Source organism: Triticum aestivum, chromosome 2D, assembly GCF_018294505.1.
Source record: "Triticum aestivum cultivar Chinese Spring chromosome 2D, IWGSC CS RefSeq v2.1, whole genome shotgun sequence".
NCBI lineage: Eukaryota > Viridiplantae > Streptophyta > Magnoliopsida > Poales > Poaceae > Triticum > Triticum aestivum.
The window spans coordinates 654,640,112-654,660,191 of NC_057799.1; the positions used below are offsets into that span (position 1 = coordinate 654,640,112).

General features: G+C 44.5%; 1 protein-coding gene across 1 annotated transcript; it reads left to right on the forward strand.

Moving 5' to 3' along the window:
- Window positions 1-1,406: 1,406 nt before the first annotated feature.
- LOC123050868 (putative disease resistance RPP13-like protein 1) lies at window positions 1,407-5,081 on the forward strand. The gene has a single exon (XM_044473595.1). It carries the CDS (start codon window positions 1,407-1,409, stop codon window positions 3,873-3,875), a length of 2,469 nt encoding a protein of 822 aa, XP_044329530.1. The 3' UTR covers window positions 3,876-5,081.
- The last annotated feature ends 14,999 nt before the right edge of the window (window positions 5,082-20,080 follow it).

Genomic DNA, 20,080 nt, shown 5'->3' on the forward strand with positions numbered 1-20,080 from the left:
AGCAGAGCACCACATTTGCTCCACATCTTCAAGATGTATAGTCATACTCAGGTATTTAACAGTAACTACTCCCTCTGTTCACTTTTATAAGACCTTAAAGACATTTCAGACAATATGCAAAACAGCCTATTTTGAGTTGTCTGAAACGACTTACAAAAGTGAACGGAGGGAGTACTGAAAACAGTTGGATCTCTTTACAGTTCCTTGTTGAGTCTCAAACTGCAACGAACTAACAGGGACTCTTTGTTTCCTTTTTACAAAAGATGGATGGACAAATGTAGTGGGAAATTAACGGTTCAGTTCCCTGCTTTTGTGCTTTTATTTAGTTTAGGCTCTTTCCTTTTTCACTTTTTTCGGTTGTTAACATGCTGGATGTCTAAACTTTTCCTTCTTAATATAATACATGAAGCTCTCCTGCGTATTCTAGGAAAAAAGTGAGAAAGGGCCTCTCACCACGTATGAAATGCAGAAAGAACCTCTCACAGTGGAAAGGAAGCTTCCTAAAGGAAGTGGAGATGCCTGCCATAGACTCACTCAGTAAAGGCGCCGCTGGCTCCCCACCCTCAGTCCCATCCAACATTTCTCTCCCCCTCCTCTTTGTCCTCCTCCTGCTGCGACTCGGCATTTGACAGAGAGCGCTCGTCGACAGCAACCAGCACTGATCGATCCAGGTGAGCACGGCCCCCCTTGAACATACCTTGCTTTCTTCTATTGCTTTGATTTCTTATCCTGCGTTCAGCATACACCTTTTTTTCTCTATGTGTTGTTACAAGTAGAATCCGGCCATCTATTTTACCTCACAACAATTTTACTTGGCCGGGGGATAACCTCCTTTTCTAAAAAAAAAAATAAAATTACCTCACAACAAACCTTTTCTCAACCCGGGGACGAGGTTGATGTGGGGACAGAACTAGAGAAGAGAGGAACAAGCAGAACACTATTATGAAGATGTGATGTAGACAGAGAAGATAGTTTTTCATCTACTGCTTCTGGAATCGCATAAACAAATTCACAAAAAGAGGGAAAAAACTAGAGAAGAGAAGATAGTTTCCTCCCAAAGCTCATTTTCTCAGTTCAGTTCTGTACGTGAATAAATCTCACATGAACATCGCAGTACAGATTTCCTGACATATATATTGAGTAAACCGTGCATGATATCTATTCAACGTAAAGTATCCTTGTCCGTAATTGCAAAAGCAATATCCAAATTTATAACTTTACTTTCAACTTCATGATGTTTCTTCTGACGTTTTATGCGAATTTTTGGCGGAAAAGTATCTGCAGAATATAATTACTATAGTCAACTTGTTGTATACTCACGACTTCAAAAATTACTCCTCCCATAATGCTAATTGTGTCCACTGTTTGCTTGCACGGCGAAAATAGATATCAAGACTCCAATCAGCATGAGCTTTTCGGCTGCCATTGGGGTCATCAGTGGATTCAATGAATGTGTCACTTCGTGGCAGTGGGCCAAATCTGCCATTTCATCTCTTCACTCCAGATGGACTGGCTCAGAGGAGCAAAGTCTCCAGGATCGTGTATTGCAGTTGGAGAGTAGCCTGCAACTTCTCAAGGATACTCTTCCCGCAATGCACGACCTCATTAATAAAGCAGAGTGGAGGAGCCACGAACACGGTGTGGCCAAACTCCTCCCAAATCTCAAGGATGCAGTGTCTGAGGCCGAGGACCTTCTTGACGAGTTCACATGGTACGAGAAGAAGGTGCAAGTAGAGGGTGATACAAGTCAATCTCCTTTCACTGAATTCTTTGATACGGTTGTCCCAGGCAGCTTCAACAAATTGAATGGTGTGCAGATTAGGTTGAATCATCTTTCGGTTCAGCTTGATAATATTGGGCTTCGTGGAGTTACACACCGCTTTGACAAATTAGTCAGGCCAGAGACCACCTCTTTGCCAAATGAAACAAAAATATTTGGTCGTGACAAGGAGCTGGAGCAGATACTGGGGTTTCTCAATGTACCTAATAAAATTTCAAAACGCAAGAGAGCAACTATTTCAATCAATGCATCAACAAGCGCACCATCAAGCCTTCCTGTTTTGCCAATAGTTGGAATTGGTGGTGTTGGAAAGACTACTTTGGCCCAACATATATGCATCAACAAACGAGTGAAGTCTCACTTTGACCTTATAATTTGGATTTGTGTCTCGGATGACTTTGATGTGAAGAGGTTAACTAAAGAGGTCATACAATCCTGTACTGGTAAGGAGACAAGGACTGATAATTTGGATTCTCTTCAGAATGCTCTCTATAACCATGTGAACAATAAAAGGTTACTGATAGTCCTTGATGACATGTGGGATGATGCTTTGAAGGAAAATGGGCAGTGTTGGAAGAGGTTTTGTGCACCTTTCCGAAGTGTCCAAGAGGGAAGTGCGATGCTGGTCAGCACTAGGTGTCCAAAGGTTGCCATGGGGGTGCGCACAATTGAGCCCATTATATTAGCAGGTCTAAATGATGTTGTCTTTTGGAATTTCTTTAAATTGTGCGCGTTTGGATCCGAGAGTTCTAGCAATGACCCTGAGTTAGAACATATTGGTAGAAGAATACTTCCTAAATTGAAGGGTTCTCCTTTGGCCGCCAAAACTCTGGGACGCATGTTAAGCATGGACCTTCAAGCATCACATTGGAATTTTATACTTGAGAGTGAACTGTGGGAGTTGAGACAAGAGGAGACGAACATTTTGCCTGCCCTTCGGTTGAGCTACATGTATTTACCATTCTATTTGAAGCAATGCTTCTCATTCTGTGCAGTGTATCCGAAAGATTACAAATTTGAGAAGGCATTCTTAGCTGAGATTTGGGTAGCAGAAGGCTTCGTGGAACATCAGGGTGGTATTCCAATTCAAGGTATTGGCTGTCAGTATTTTGAAGATCTTGTAGCACGGTCCTTCTTTCAAAAAGTTGGTGGCAGATATGTTATACATGACTTGCTGCATGACATGGCACAAATGGTTTCAGAGCATGACTGCTTCATCTTAAGAAATAAGAGTGACTTTGATAAAGTTCCGCAGAATGTTCGTCATCTGCACGTACTCCCTAGCAGTGACTTTGACTATTCTAACTTGTTGAGAATATGCAAGTACACAAAGCTGCGTACCATTATTTGCAAGAAGAATTTAGGGAAAAAGATTGGCTTTGTAATGGACCAATGGTGTACTAAACTTCTGTGTATGCGTGTGATTTCGTGTGCCTCCACAAATGAGTTACCAGACAATATTGGCAACTGGAAGCATCTTCGGTACCTTGAAATCTCCCGAGCGTGTCCTTTGAAGAGGATTCCTTCAACTTTCTGTTGGCTGTATAATCTGCAGATTTTATATGCCAAGAAATGCAAGCTAGAATGGTTTCCAAGTGAGTTTGGTAAGTTGATCAGTTTACAGAAACTCGAATCCTATGGATTGTCGTATTATGCTGGGGGTCGCATGACTCTTGATTCAGCCAATGGGCAGGGACAAGCAGGAATCAGGTTAATAAAGAATTTGAACCAATTTAGTGGACACTTGGAGATATGTAATGTTGACATGCTAAGTAAGGATCATGCAAGAGAAGCCGAACTGAAGAATAAGAAATATCTTGACGAGTTGAAGCTCGTTATGCATCCAGCCAATGGGTTGCCATATTATGCTGGGGGTCACATGACTCTTGATTCAGCCAATGGGCAGGGACAAGCAGGAATCAGGTTAATAAAGAATTTGAACCAATTTCGTGGACACTTGGAGATATGTAATGTTGACATGCTAAGTAAGGATCATGCAAGAGAAGCAGAACTGAAGAATAAGAAATATATTGACAAGTTGACGCTGAATATGCATTCACAGGGCCGGGGTCTCAAACCATCCAGCACAATGTGATAGCAGCGCTTGAAGTTCTCCAACCTCCTATCAGTCTCAAGTCTTTGTTTCTCAAGAATTATGCCGGTGTCTCGTTTCCAAGCTGGTTTCAGCCACAAAATTTGCCAAGCTTGAACTCACTTACTTTTAAACACAGTGTTGGACTTAAGAGCCAGTCATTTTCCATGATCACACCGAGTATAAAATTAAATGAGATACACACAGTTGGCACTTTCAGGTCCCTGACAGACCTAACCATTTGTGGCTGCGGAAATATAACAAGCTTGAACATTTTCTGCATCCAGATTATTTCCCAGCCATTAAGAGAATAAGAATTATTTCTTGCTATATGTTAACTTCAGTACCTACCAAAAAGTTTGGGGATTTTCATTTCCTTGAAGAACTGGATGTGCGCTATTGTCCAAACATCCGCCTACAAAGATTGGTTTCACCGTCCCTTAAGAATCTTAGTCTGCGGGATTCTGTTCTCTTTTACAAAATTGACTGCTGCTCCCTCACCGACTTTCGCTTACATTGTTCTTCTGGCACATCCATCCAACTACAAATGTGGAGTCTTCCATCTCTTCGGGAGCTAACCATTAGGTGTTCGTCACTTACATCTATTGGAGGAAGCATTACAGCATTGTCGTCCCTTAATGTCCTAAGTATTTCTTTCTGTTCTATAAATTGTCAACCCTTGACAATCTCCTAACACAAGAATATCTACCTGCTATTGAGAAAATTCACATAGGAAGTTGTCCTGAGTTACTGTCCCTGCCAGTTGAAAGGCTTGTGAGTTTAAATTCTCTGAAACATCTGCTGGTTCATGATTGCCCAACCCTCAACTGGCAAATGGGACTGGTGTTGCCATCAAATCTCCAAAGTCTGAGTTTAAAGTGGTGTGGGGATATCTCTCCATACATTCCCAGCTGCCTAGAGAACCTCACATCCCTCATCTCATTGGACATTGCTGGATGCCAGGGCATAACATCCATTCCAGGCAACATTTAGTGCAGTAATCTCGCATCACTTGAGGAATTGGTGATTGAGAATTGTCCAAACCTAGTTTCAATTGGTGGAGCCGAGGCACTTGCAAAAATAAAGAAGGTGTCTATATGTGGGTGTCCAAAGTTAAAGGAAGCGGAGCAGATCCTTTAGATTCTGCCAAAGGTATTGTGCCAACACTTGTTTCCTGTCCTTGAAATTCAAATAGTTACGTTCCTATTGATTCACTACGTAAAATTTGGTATAAGAAAATAAAATTATAGATCATAAGACAAGAAAATTTGAAGTTTGTGTATATTTTACACTATGTTTTTACGTTTCTAATTTTACATAACATAAAATATTTTTTTTACGGCGATGATATATTTTCTTACGGTCTCTTTTTACGTCAGAAATAAGATAAAACTTACGGAACGTAAAATTACAGTGCACTGGTGGTAAAATATAGGGGGGGTGAAGAATAACTATTCCTCACCCAGCGTGACGAATAGTCAATCCCTATATATATATATATATATATATATATATATATATATATATATATATATATATATATATATATATATGTGTGTGTGTGTGTGTGTGTGTGTGTGAGAGAGAGAGAGAGAGAGAGAGAGAGAGAGAGAGAGAGATAGGCCACCCCTTTGAGGGTTGAGCCAGTTCCCCCAAAACCTACATTTTACATGGTATCGAGTCTAACCTAGGTCCTCCACCCCACCCGCTGTCGCCGCCGCCGCTGCCACGCCAAAAACCCTAAACCCTAGGGCCGCCACCGCCGCCGCCGACGCCATGACCGTTCCGCTTCGGGCGCCGCCAGCTCCGGGTCCATCCCCGCGTCGCTTGCCGCCCTCCTCAACCTCCCACCTCGCCCCCTGGCTCCGTCAGTGCCCCAGTTCTTCGGCACCACCGCTGTGGGCTCCATGTTCTCAGCTCCAATCCTGCCGCCGTCGCCTGCAACCTCTGCCGCCACGACGGCGATCCTGCCCGCGGCGCCACCCGCGGCCTCTTCCTCATCACTTGCCGTCCTCCCGGCGGCCTCGGGGGAGGTTCCGCCCGCGGTTCCACCCGCGGCCACGCTCGCGACCCTGCCTGCGGCCGCGATCCCGCCCCTGCCCGCGGCGCCACCCGCGGCATCGGTCGCGGCCGTGGATCCTGTTGCGGCCCCGCCGCTAACCGGGCCGTTTCACTTCGACAACTTGATCGCCATCCGACTCACGCCGGACAACTACTTGTTCTGGCGCGCCAAGGTCCTACCGCTGCTACGCAGCCGGTCTCTCCTAGGGTTTGTTGATGGTTCGCTACCGTGTCCTCCGCAGGTCATCCCTACCGTCCACGGCCCGGCCATCAACCCGGAACACCGTATGTGGGTGCAGCAGGACTAGGCGATCCTCTCTGCCATCCAGGGTTCCCTCGGCGACGGGGTCGCTGGCCTTTGTCTCTTCGCTGCCACCTCCATGGACGCTTGGACGACCCTGGAGCACGCCATTGCCCAGGTCTCTACCTCCCACTCCATGGCCCTTCGCAGCGAGCTCGCCGACATCAAGAAGCTGGACACTTCCGCCACGACCTACTTCAACAAGATGAAGGTGCTGGCGGACACGCTCACCTCTATTGGTCGGCCGCTTAGCGACGAGGAGTTCGCCGGCTTCGTCATCAAAGGCCTCGACGCCGACTACGACAATCTCGCCGAGGCCGTTCACAACGCCAAGCCAGTGATGCCTCCTCACGAGCTCTACTCACGCCTCCTCTTCACCGAGCAACGCGTCGAGGCTCGTCACTCCTCCGCCACCATCACGGCCCAGCCGGCGACCTTCTGGGCCTCTCGCGGCAAGCGCCCCCCTGCCCCATCACCTGGCAAGGCAGCCCCGCCCCCTGCATCGGCCCTGGGTAGAGGCCCTAACACTAGGGTGGTGTGCCAGCTCTGTGGTCGTGAACGCCATGTCGCCTCCAAGTGTCATCGCCGCTTTCAGAGGAGCTTCCTTGGCATCGGTAACGACGGCAAGGGCAACGAGCGCCAGTTTGCCATGGCAGACTTCGGGCCTCCCGCCGCCGCCCCGGCTGCCCACATCGCTGCCGCCCCGTCTGCCCACATCGCCGCCAAGGGCAAGGACCCGCGCGTCGAGCAGGGATACACACCATCCTACCTTGTTGATCCAGCTTGGTACATGGACACCGGCGCCACGGATCACATGACGATCGAGCTCAACAAACTCTCCACATACCGGCCCTACTACGGGCACGATCAGGTTCACACCGGCAATGGTGTAGGTATGCCTATCTCTCATATTGGCCAAGCATCTCTTTTAACTAGTCATCCCTCTAGGCAGCTCCATCTTCGTAATGTTTTACGGGTACCCTCGGTGACTCGTAATCTTTTATCTGTCCCTAAGCTCACCCTTGATAATCATGTCCTATGCGAATTTCACCCTTTTATTCTTTTTGTTAAGGATCGAGCAACCCGGGATGTTCTGCTTAGTGGCCGGTTGAGCCAGGCTTGTACCGTTTGGAGGATCCATTCGCCCCGTGCGTCTTCAGCGGCGTTCGTGTGTCGCCTTCCCAGTGGCACTCTCGCTTTGGTCACCCCACCACACCTATTGTTCGCCACATAATCCACCGTCACGAGCTGCCATTAGTGTCTAGTAATAAAGAGATGTCCGTGTGTGATGCCTGTCAACAAGGCAAGAGTCATCAGCTACCTTTTGTTTCATCTACTAGAGAAGTAAAGAACACTCTTGAAATTGTGTTTTCTGATGTGTGGGGTCCGGCACAAACATCTGTTAGTGGTCACAACTATTATGTCAGTTTTGTTGATGCCTATAGTCGCTTCACGTGGCTTTATCTCCTTAAGCGCAAATCTGATGTGTTTGATATATTCATATAGTTTCAATTGCATGTTGAACGTCTACTCAAACATAAAATTATTCATGTTCAGTCAGATTGGGGGGGGGGGGGGGCGAATATCGCAACCTCAACACTTTCTTTAATAAGCTTGGGATCTCTCATCGTTTATCAAGCCCGCATACACATCAGCAGAATGGCGCTGTTGAGCGCAAACATCGTCATATAGTTGAGACCGGCCTCACACTTCTTGCTCATGCTTCTGTACCCTTTCGTTTTTGGAGTGATGCTTTTGCTACCGCGTGTTTTCTCATTAACAGATTACCTACGTGTGTTCTTAATATGAAAACTCCTATTGAGCTTCTCTTAGGTGAAACTCCTGACTATACCTTTTTTAAGGTGTTCGGGTGTGCCTGCTGGCCTCATCTTCGTCCTTACAATGATCGCAAACTTGAGTTTCGCTCCAAAAAGTGTGTGTTCTTAGGGTATAGTTCTCTCCATAAAGGCTACAAGTGTCTCCATGTCCCAACCAATCGAGTCTACATATCCCAGGATGTTGTTTTTGATGAGACTGTCTTCCCTTATTCTGCCATGCCTCAGTCATCCACCACAGCACCATCTCTGCATTCATCTCCTCTTATGCCTGGCCAATTTGAAGATGTTGCATATTCGCCTGTGTTGTTACCTAATCATGGTGCAGGAATTGGACGTGGAGCTCGCCTGGAACTCCTCCCTGACGGACCCGCTACGTCGCCTGTGGTGCACGTCGATCGGCCGGTGCATGCACCGCCTCCCGCCCTTGACCACGCACCGGGCGCCCCGTCTCCAATAGCGCCTGGGCCGGAGCCCATGCTGGCTACTGCGACCGGGCCAGCGCCTGCGACGGCCTTCTCTGAGCAGTCTTCATCGCCGCCTCCTCGCCCGGATTCCCCTCCATCATCGCCCTCGCCATCCGCGCGGGCGTCCCTGGTGCCTACTTCGCCCGGGTCTGCAGCGGCTCACACGCCGCCGGGGCCTATGTCGCCTGGCCTGCTGTCGCCTGGTCTGCTGTCGCCGTCGCCCGACCCGCCGTCACCCGGTCCCTCTTCGCCGGAGTCCCCTGGACCGGCCTCACCTGCTCTGGACATCCCGCCGGCCCCGGTGTTTGCTCCTCCGCGGCGTCCACACACTCGCAGCCGCAGTGGCATTGTTCGTCCCAAGGAGCGCACCGATGGCACGGTCACCTATCTTGCTGCTTGCCTTGCTCATGCTATGGATGATCCAACCGCCGAACCTCGCAGTTATCAAGCCGCTATGAGTATTCCACACTGGAGGGCTGCTATGGAACAAGAATATCATGCTCTTATGAAGAATAAGGCCTGGACACTTGTTCTCCCTCCGTCTCGCATCAACATCATTGATTCGAAGTGGGTATTCAAGGTGAAGAAACATGCAGATGGTTCCATTGAGCGCTACAAAGTGCGCCTCATGGCTAAGGGCTTAAAACAGCGCCAGGGCCTGGATTATGAGGATACATTCAGCCCAGTTGTCAAGCCTACCACTATTCGACTTCTTCTGTCTCTGGCAGTTTCTCGCGGATGGTCTCTCCACCAGCTTGATGTGCAGAACGCTTTTCTTCATGGATTGCTTGAAGAAGAGGTTTACATGCGGCAACCACCTAGATTTGTTGATCACACTCAGCCTCATCATCTCTGTCATCTGAAGAAGGCTCCCCGTGCCTGGCATGCTCGCCTGGCTTCAGCTTTATGCACTCATGGGTTCATTCCTTCGACGACTGATACTTCACTGTTCTTGTTTCAGCGACCGAGTGTGACCATGTACCTCCTTGTGTATGTGGATGATATTGTTCTGGTGAGCTCCTCTCCACCGGCTGCTGATGCTCTTGTGACTGCACTTGGTCGTGATTTTGCAGTTAAGGATTTGGGACAGCTTCATTTCTTCCTGGGTATTGAGGTCGCTCATCAGTCTCGTGGCAGTTTGGCTCTCACCCAGAAGAAGTACTCTCTTGATCTCTTGCGCCGTGCTGGTATGCTCAAGGGCAAGCCATCGCCTACGCCAATGTCCTCCACTGACACCCTTTCTGCTATTGATGGTGCTCTTCTCTCTCCTGAGGATGCTACTGAGTACAGGAGTATTGTTGGTGGCCTGCAGTATCTGACGATCACGCGTCCTGATCTCTCCTTTGTGGTTAACAGGGTGTGCCAGTACCTTCATGCTCCTACTGATGTACACTGGTCTGCTGTGAAGCGCATACTGCGTTATGTGCGTCTCACTGTCTCCTTTGGTCTTCACCTGCGCCCCAGTTCCTCCGGAGTTCTTTCTGCATTCTCTGATGCTCATTGGGCTGGGTGTCCAGATGACAGGCGATCCACGGGGGGAGATGTTGTATTCTTGGGTCCTAATCTGATCGCCTGGAGTGCACGCAAGCAAGCCACTGTTTCCCGCAGCAGCACAGAAGCTGAATACAAGTCGGTTGCCAATGCGACTGCCGAACTTATATGGATTGAGTCCCTACTTCGAGATCTAGGAGTTGCTCAGCCACATCCTTCGGTCCTTTGGTGTGACAACATCGGTGCTACGTTTCTGTCATCAAACCCAGTGTTCCATGCACGGACTAAACACATTGAGATTGACTATCATTTTGTGAGGGAACGTGTTGCACAGAAGCTACTACAAGTCAGGTTTATCTCTTCAAAAGATCAACTTGCAGACATCTTCACCAAGCCTCTACCTTCTCCCATGTTTGAGGTCTGTAGGCGCAATCTCAACCTCCTAGATACTTCAGGAGTGAGTTGAGATTGAGGGAGGGTGTTAGACTTCGTATTCTAGCCCTACTGTGTAAACCATACCTTATTGATAGGCCACCCCTTTGAGGGTTGAGCCAGTTCCCCCAAAACCTACGTTTTACAGAAATAATCATGTATTATGAGGTACTTGTTGATGACACCTACATCCCCTTATGAATCATATTTGTTGCCGTGCGTCTCGAAGGCATGTTGCATATATATGTATGCATTTGTGTATCCGTTTTGATTCATCTTAATTTACCCCTGGAATATGTTCACCTGTCTTGCTTGAGCATTGCATCTGCATTTGCCTGTCCATGGTCTTTCCCCTTCTGTATTTTTGTTTTGTTTTTAACTGTGTGGTTTCTGCTTGTGCACTTCCCTGCTCACCTCTCTTTCTTCTTTGGCTTTCGCTTTCTCCTAATCCTAAAGTTAGTACAAAGTTGAGACACTTATTTTGGGACGGAGGGTGTACAAAATTGCAGTGTCCACTTAAATGTCTCAACTTTGTGCACTTGCCTGTTTTTTGGTTGGGGGTATTAACAAAATTCCTTTTCTTAGGCGTGATTGCTGGCAGAAGGGTGCACAGTTAAATTAGGATTAGTTTCGCTAATAAGGATTGCAGTGTGCAGCAGAGCTAGCTAAGGCAGTGTGCTTTTTATTTTGTTCACTAATACATTCAATATATACCTCAGACATCATTTTTTAAGACAGTGATGGGGTTCCAGAAATCAGAAGTAAGGAAAACAATTTGGTTTGCAAAAGGATTCAGACTAGTCTCGTGTATTTTTTTTTTCTTTCCATTTTAGAGGGAGACTAGTGTTTGTTTTGCATTCACAGAGGTCTCAAACCATCCAGCACAATGTGATAGTAGCGCTTGAAGTTCTCCAACCTCCTATCAGTCTCAAGTATTTGTTCCTCAAGAATTATGCCGGCGTCTCGCTCCCAAGGTGGTTTCAGCCACAAAACTTGCCAAGCTTGAAATCACTTACTTTTGAAGGCTGTGTTGGACTCAAGAGCCTGTCATTTTCCATGATCCAACCGAGTATAAACTTAAATGAGATACACACAGTTGGTACTTTCATGTCCCTGACAGACGTACCTAACCATTTGTGGTTGCGGAAATATATCAAGCCTTGAACATTTTCTGCATCCAGATTATGTCCCAGCCATTAAGAGAATACAAATTATTTCTTGCTATATGTTAACTTCAGTACCTACCAAAAAGTTAGGGGATTTTCATTTCCTTGACGTGCGCTATATATTGTCCAAACATCCGCCTACAAAGATTGGTTTCACCGTCCCTTAAGAAGCTTAGTCTGCGGGATTCTGTTCTCTTTTACAAAATTGACTGCTGCTCTCTCACCTACTTTCGCTTACATTGTGGTTCTGTCACATCCATCCAACTACAAATGTGGAGTCTTCCGTCTCTACGGGAGTTAACCATTAGATGCAAATCTCTTACAGCGATCCAATAGTCGTCTCGGCCCATTCTTACTCTCCTAATGCGTGAAAATTTCCACTAGTAGAAAAAGGGGCTTTGGTTGAGGCTTGGCCAGCCCATTAGTTCCGGTTCTGCCACGAACCAGGAGCAATGGAGGCATTTGTCCCGGTTCGTGAGCCCACGGGGCCGGTCGGGGCCTTGTGGGCATTGGTCCTGGTTCGTCTGGGCCCATTTGTCCCGGTTCTTGGCACGAATCGGGACCAATGGGCCTCGCTCCTGGCCCACAACCATTGGTCCCGGTTCCAGCCACGAACCGGGACAAATGAGTTGCCTATATATAGCCCATCGCTGGCGAGCAGAGCACTCCACAGTGCTCTGTTTTTTGCTGGCCGGTGAGGGGATGTCATTTGGGTGCTCTAGCTCACCTCCTATGCACATGAGGTGTTCGATGAAATGTCCGAGCCACACTAGTTAATCTTTCTCCTCTCGAAACTTGATATTCGATGAAATGTCTGAGCCACACTAGTTAATCTTTCTTCTCTCGAAACTCGACCTCCGACCTCCATTTTCCCCGAGATTTTTCTAGGTTTAGCGGTCCGTCACGTCCCATCCCCGTCTTCACCGCCGTCGATCGCCCGCACCGATCTCGTCGCCGGCACCAATGTGGTGAGCCTCTTGTTCTTATCTTCTTTCTGAAAGAAAAAAATTCTTACTTCAAATAGATACTTGTCTAATTTTCTTACTTTTATTATTCCTTGTTATTATATAGTGCGATGGTTCTGGTATCCGCCCCCGTCGGCCCTTGTCCTGTATATGATTCAGATGTGGTATATATTATCTTTTTATAACTATTTGGTTCATTTATTGTTTATGACAATTATGCCGACCAACATGACATAGATTTTATTTATCTAGGAGGTGGTTGAACCGGAAATTCCAACCGACCCTATTGTCGAGATGTTAAATTTAGTTGAAGAAGAAAACAATTACTTGAAGGAAAAAATAAAAAAAATTGAGGAGGAGAAGATGATATTGGAGTTACATGTTGCGGATGTCGTCGATGATCACAAGATCAAGATGCATGCAATGCGGTTGAAGATTAGAAAGATTAGAAAATATGCCATTCATTCCGAAGCTTGGTATCATTATACCGTTGGATCAATTGTTACCTTAGTTGTGATTATGATCGCATTTGTTGTTGCATTGAAAGGTTTTACAAAGTTTCAATGTATGGTTTTACTAGATGCTCTGGAGAGCTATAAGTTGTTCAATTTGAACTATGTACGTACTTTGGTTTTAATGTGATGATGAACTACTATTAATTTGCTCACTTATCTATCCATGTTCATGTGTACTGCTTTTCAACAGACGAGTTTCCGTATGAAACCCTGATACTTCGAAAGAGATTGTCCGTTTTGTACACGAAGTGCATCTAGTTTTTGCCGTAACCCTCTCTACTTTCTTGCACATGCTATGTGGGTGAAATGATGATACCATGCCAAATTTCAACCTTTTCAGAGTTCATTTGTAGTGCTTTTTAGTTTGAGGGTCTTATAGCTCAAAATAATCACTAAATGCATGAAAAATAACAAATGAAGTCAGAAAGGGTTGAAAATTGATGATGTGGCTTTGAATGGTGCATTTTGAACACAGAAAAACTATGGGGTTCAAATAAGTTCAAAAAAATGAAATCCCTTTGTAACAGACGAGTTTCCGTATGGAACCCTGATACTTCGAAAGAGATTGTCCGTTTTGTACATGAAGTGCATCCAGTTTTGGCTGTAACCCTCTCTACTTTCTTGCATATGCTATGTGGGTGAAATGATGATACCATGCCAACTTTCAACCTTTTCAGAGTTCATTTGTAGTGCATTTCAATTTCAGGGTCTTATAGCTCAAAATAATCAGTTAATGCCGGAAAAATAACAAATGAAGTCAGAAAGGGTCGAAAATTGATGATGTGGCTTTGAATGGTGCATTTTGAACACAGAAAAACTATGGAGTTCAAATAAGTTCAAAAAAATGAAATCCCTTTGTAATAGACGAGTTTCCGTATGAAACCCTGATACTTCGAAAGAGATTGTCCGTTTTGTACACGAAGTGCATCCAGTTTTTGTCGTAACCCTCTCTACTTTCTTGCACATGCTATGTGGGTGACATGATGATACCATGCCAACTTTCAACCTTTTCAGAGTTCATTTGTAGTGCTTTTCAATTTCAGGGTCTTATAGCTCAAAATAATCAGTAAATGCCTGGAAAATAACAAATGAAGTCAGAAAGAGTTGAAAATTGATGATGTGGCTTTGAGTGGTGCATTTTGAACACAGAAAAACTATGGAGTTCAAATAAGTTCAAAAAATGAAATCCCTTTGTAACAGACGAGTTTCCGTATGAAACCCTGATACTTCGAAAGAGATTGTCCGTTTTGTACACGAAGTACATCCAGTTTTTGCCGTAACCCTCTCTACTTTCTTGCACATGCTATGTGGATGAAATGATGATACCATGCCAACTTTCAACCTTTTCAGAGTTCATTTGTAGTGTTTTTCAATTTCAGGGTCTTATAGCTTTTTCATAAAGAACTTTTTTGTTACAAACTTTAATAGCAAAAAGAATTATCATAAAATAAAATAAATAAGTAATTAGAAACAAATTAATACAAACTTTAATAAAATATATAAGTAGAAACAAAATAAAATAAAATAAAATAAACTTTAATAACATAAATAAAATTTATGAAACTAAAATTATCAAAGTATTTTCTGTTCAAAACATTATAAGCAACCTCTAGTATTATTGAAACTAAAATTATATAAAATTGATGCAACTAAAATTATCAAAGTATTCTCTGTTCAAAATCATTAAAAGCAAAAAGAATTTTCATAAAGAACTTTTTTTGTTAGAAAATTTAATAGCAAAAAGAATTATCACAAAATAATAAATAAGTAATTAGAAACAAAATAAAATAAACTTTAATAAAATATATAAGTAGAAACAAAATAAAATAAATTTTAATAACATAAATAAAATTTATGAAACTAAAATTATCAAAGTATTTTCTGTTCAAAACATTATAAGCGACCTCTAGTATTATTGAAACTAAAATTATATAAAATTGACGCAACTAAAATTATCAAAGTATTTTATGTTCAAAATCAATAAAAGCAAAAATAATTTTCATAAAGAACTTTTTTTGTTAGAAACTTTAATAGCAAAAAGAATTATCATAAAATAAAATAAATAAGTAATTAGAAACAAAATAAAATAAAATAAATAAGTATTTTGTTGTAAGGAGAAACAAAACAAAATAAATAAAGCAAAAAAGAAAACAAAAATTGGGAAAATAAAAAATGCCATCTACTGGGCCACCACGGCCTGAATACGACTAGAAACCCATCCATGGGCCAGGATTCAGGCCCGCAGAAGGCCCAGTAGGCCCACAGGCATAACAGTGTTAGATTTGGCCCATAGGCCTGCAATTTAGAGGAGTTCGAGAGAGAAGAGGCAACGACGCTTATAAACAGGCGTCGAACGCTCTCAACTAGCAAGGTGGGACTAAACTCCCACCACCACGCCGCAGTGCAAGGCCTTTGGTCCCGGTTGGTGCCACCAACCGGGACTAAAGGGGTGCATTGGTAGCGGTTCGTGGCACCAACCAGGACCAATGCACCCCTTTAGTCCTGTTTGGTGCCACCAACCGGGACCAAAGGCCTCTGCTTCCCGGCCTTTGGGCTGCTGAAAAGAGACCTTTGGTGCCAGTTGGTGGCACCAACCGGGACTAAAGGGGTGCATTGGTCCCGGTTGGTGCCACGAACAGGGACCAATGCTCTTCATATATAACCAGCTAGCACTTAGCAGTTTCTCCAAAATCCAGCACTTTCTTCTCTGTCCGACGCCCGCTGCTCTGCCTCGCCGCCGTCGCCGCCGAGCCGTCAGGCTGCTCCACCTCGTCGTCGTCGCCGCCTCCGACGCCGTTAGGCTGGTCCACCTCGCTGTCGCCGCCGCCTCCGACGCCGTCAGGCTGCTCTTATATGCCGTTTTCAGATGTTTTTTTATGTATGTATGTATGTGGAGCACCCTGGCCCCCACCCCCCTATCGTTGCAAAAGTTGCTAAGTGATATTAAGAAGGAAGAAGAAGAAAAGGAAGGATAGGCAAAATGAAAATAAGAAGAGGAAGAAAGGAGAAGAAGAGGAGAAATAAATAAGAAGTGGAAAAAAGAAGAAAAAGAAGAGGAGAAGAAGAAAGGAATAGAGGAATGCTGAGGCGCAAGCCCTTTTCTCGCCACTACTCTTTGTACCCAAAGTCAGCAACCTTTTTGGCACGCCGGCTAGCAAGTTCATTGCTTCAATGACATGAATTCAATCAAGTGGACAAATCCTATCCTGGAAAATATGGGCAATCAGCTGGAAACTCAATAGTCTTACGCGGAAAGCACTCAACCGGCCTTCCTCTTCTGAATTATATGAATGACAGAAATCAGTCCTCACTTGTATTAACTTCATGAGTGAAGAGATAGACAAGGTGGTGAAAAGCATGAAACCAAATACTGCTCCAGGTCCAGATGGCTTCTCTGTTAGCTTTTTAGAGCTTTTTGGCCCCAGTTGAGAGATATACTAATATAAATGCTTCAGGAGCTGTATCATGGCAGGTTGAACTTGTCCAGACTAAACTATGGTGTCATTTCTCTACTGCCAAAGATTAAGGATGCTAATAGTATCCTACAGTATAGACCCATATGTGTTCTAAATGTTATGTTTAAAGCTATTACCAAAGCTCTGACACTTAGATTTACTCCTCTGGCTCGACAAGTAATCAGCTCTCTTCAGACTGGATTTATTCCTGGGAGGTACATTTTGGATGGATGTGTAATTCTTCATGAAGTTTTGCATGAGTTGAAAACCTCTCACTCTGAAGGAATTTTGCTTCAGTTGGACTTTGAAAAAGCTTATGATAGAGTTCAGTGGCCTTTCTTGGCAGAGGTAATGCATAGGAAAAACTTCCCTGACAGGTGGATAGATTGGATTAGACAAGCAGTGGAAGGAGGCAAAGTGTGTGTGAATATGAATGGAGATTGGCGAGAATATTTCTCTACTTTCAGAGGTTTGAGGCAAGGAGATCCTCTTTCTCCTTTGCTTTTTCACCTAGTAGGTGATGCACTATCTGCAATTCTGGATAGAGCTAAGGAAGCAGGTGTGATTAGAGGTTTGGTACCACATCTGATACCAGGGGGGATTAGTCATTTGCAATATGCTTCTGATACTTTGCTTTTTTTGCATAATGACATGGAGTCTATTACTGGATTCTAATTCCTTCTCTACTGTTTAGAGGAAATGTCTGGCATGAAAGTCAATTACTTGAAGAGTGATATTTTCACAGTAGGGTTGAGTGTAGAGGAGGAGCAGAGGGTAGCTGATATAACTGTGAGATAGGCAAATTTCCAATAAAATATAATATCTGGGATTACCAATCAGCAAAGACAAGATCTCTTCTAATGATTTTTTTTCATTAAAAGGTAGAAAAGAAGTTGGACTCTTGGCAATGCAAACATTTCTCTTATGGAGGAAGAGATATATTGATCAATGCATGTTTATCAAATGTCCCTATGTACCTTCTGGGTTGCTACACTTTGCCTGTCAAAATACAGAAAAAAGTTGATACAATAAGAAATCACTTCTACTGGGAGTAAGAAGAAGAAATTTCACATGGTCAGATGGGAACACCTATGCACCCCTAAAGATTATGGTGGTGTGGGCTTCACTGATATGAGAGTCAGAAACATTTGTTTACTGTCAAAGTGGCTGGAGGAGGTCAATTAACTACTGGAGCTTACACTGCAGATACTACTTATTAAAGGGCACACATTTCAAGACACCTTCAAGCTACTGAAATTGGAAAGCAATGATGTTATACTGGGTTATGATTGGCTATATCGTCACAGTCCAATCAATTTAGATTGGAAGGCCAGAACAATGAGTATTTGTCACAATGGGCAAGAAACCATTATTCTTTCTGACAGCAGCAATACTACTTCTCCAACATTGTTAGACCCTGATAAGTTTCAGAAGGAAATTGATAAAGGAGCTATGGGCTACTATCTTTATCCCTTATCTTGTGACTCTGCTGATACCGATGATGAAAATACTTTGGAGGAACTTAACTTGGTATAGTGAGCCTAGCAGGCGGCGGGAGTCCAGTACGATTGCTTGCATTTCTCTGGAATTGAACTAGCCCTTGGGAAAGGTAGACGTGAAGGTACCATGATTTCTCACTTTATAGAAGCGTTAGAGCTCGGCTGACACAGTGATCGAAAGCTGCGCAACCAAAACAACTTGAAACCGCCCATGCACCTTTTGCTTTTCCTGATATCGTCCCTTCGGGTAGTTGGATATGAGCACATTCAAATTGGAATTCTTCTGATCCCAGATCCAATAGAAGTTTTGAGGTAAGAGGTACCGTGAGCAGATTTCTTTGTTCGATACCCAGTTTTTGATCTCGCAAGCAAGGAAATCGAAGAATAGCTCAGTATTATTACGTCTCCCTCCGATAATGAGTGGTAGTGAGCTCTGCCCTAGAGAATGAAGACTCCAAGCAGCATCTCAGTCTCGATATTTGCCTTTTCGGGAGACGACTTGTGATAAGCAAGTCAGCCATGTCCTAAAGAAGTAGTGGGAGTGCATGGTTATAAAGGAAGGCGCAAGTGTATTACGGAGCGAAGAAGCTTTAGAGAAAGTTCTACCTCGCGGGTGAAACCATAGATTGGAAGGTGTAGGTCACTCACCCGTGTAAACAAAGCGAAATCATAGAGCATAGCTCGTTTGTAATGCCCCTGTCCGAACTGACCACAGGATTTAGGTCGTCCCGACCAGTAACAAAGGAGAAATTCCCCTGCTTGTTAGGAGTTCCTTTAGTTTGCAGTTGAGTGCAGCCGGATGGTTCTCTCTGTGTATTCCTGAAAAAGTGATTGGAGGTTCGTTGCTCACCTTAAGTCATTATCAACCGAAACTCATAGAGAAAGGGATCCGCAAAACCCCTCGCCATTACCGTATGAGCAGGTTTTAAAGCCTGCAAGTTAAGTTGTTGGCTGCTCTTAGCGATTGAGTGCCAACATGAGACCTATTTGTTAGCTTTGAACCGAGAAGGTCCCTCAACCATAGCGTGATACGAACCAGTGGCTTCCCTACCGAAACCGAAGAAATCCTCTGGGCGGGTTCCTTATCTTTACTTAATACGGAACCGAGACCTTGACTTCTTCTTATCAGACTGAAGAGGGGAACCTCATGACCCAGGATACAAGCACTATTATCTTCTTATAAGGGAAGTGAGGTGATTGTAAGCAAAAGGAGGAGGAATAGTTTCTCATGCCGAGATCAAAAACTCAAGCGCCATCCGTTTCCTATTTGATTTCAGAACAGCGGAATATCATCACCCGTGGTTCACTTGAGCATGAATAGAGTTCGGTCTCCTTATGAATTCAAGTTGGTAAAGAAGTGGACTTCGGAGCTTTCGCTACAACCCCTCCAAGGCGGGCAACTGTCTCATTTGACACTAGCACTTAAATAAAGAAAGGTAGGAAGGGCTCCCTCCCTCTAATGAAATGGGCTTCTTTAAATTATGCAATACGTTCACCAGTCTCGGATCTTTAGAAAAAGGAACCAATCCTATTTCGGCACTCTTTAGAGGCTATCGCTCGTTTACCGCAGATCTCTATCCCACAGCTGGCTAATAAAATCGCCTTGGCAATGTGTCAAGTCCTTTCAGTCAGAGTTCAACTCTTCAGCGAAAGTGAAAAATCTACGGTCTTCCATCCGCGGAGGTAGCCATGGACTCCATAGTATATGTTGGTAGCTAGCGTACAGGCTTGATGTGAGGGGGGGGTTGTTACCTATTCTATTCCCTTGCTTGGATAAAAACACCCATCTTTCCGTACGAAAGACACGCAACTAGAGCAACTTGATATTACGTATGTAGACCTGGCCTCCCTCAATAATAGCTGGCTCACCCGATTGACGATTTTCAAAGATCTACGCCAAGCGCCTCGAAGCGGGGATCCACTTTTTACTACTTTAGAAAGTGAGAAGCCTTTGGCTTGATTTCTTCTGTGGCTTCTTTATGTTTACCCACGCCGCGGCTATTCAATAAAAGGATTGGTAG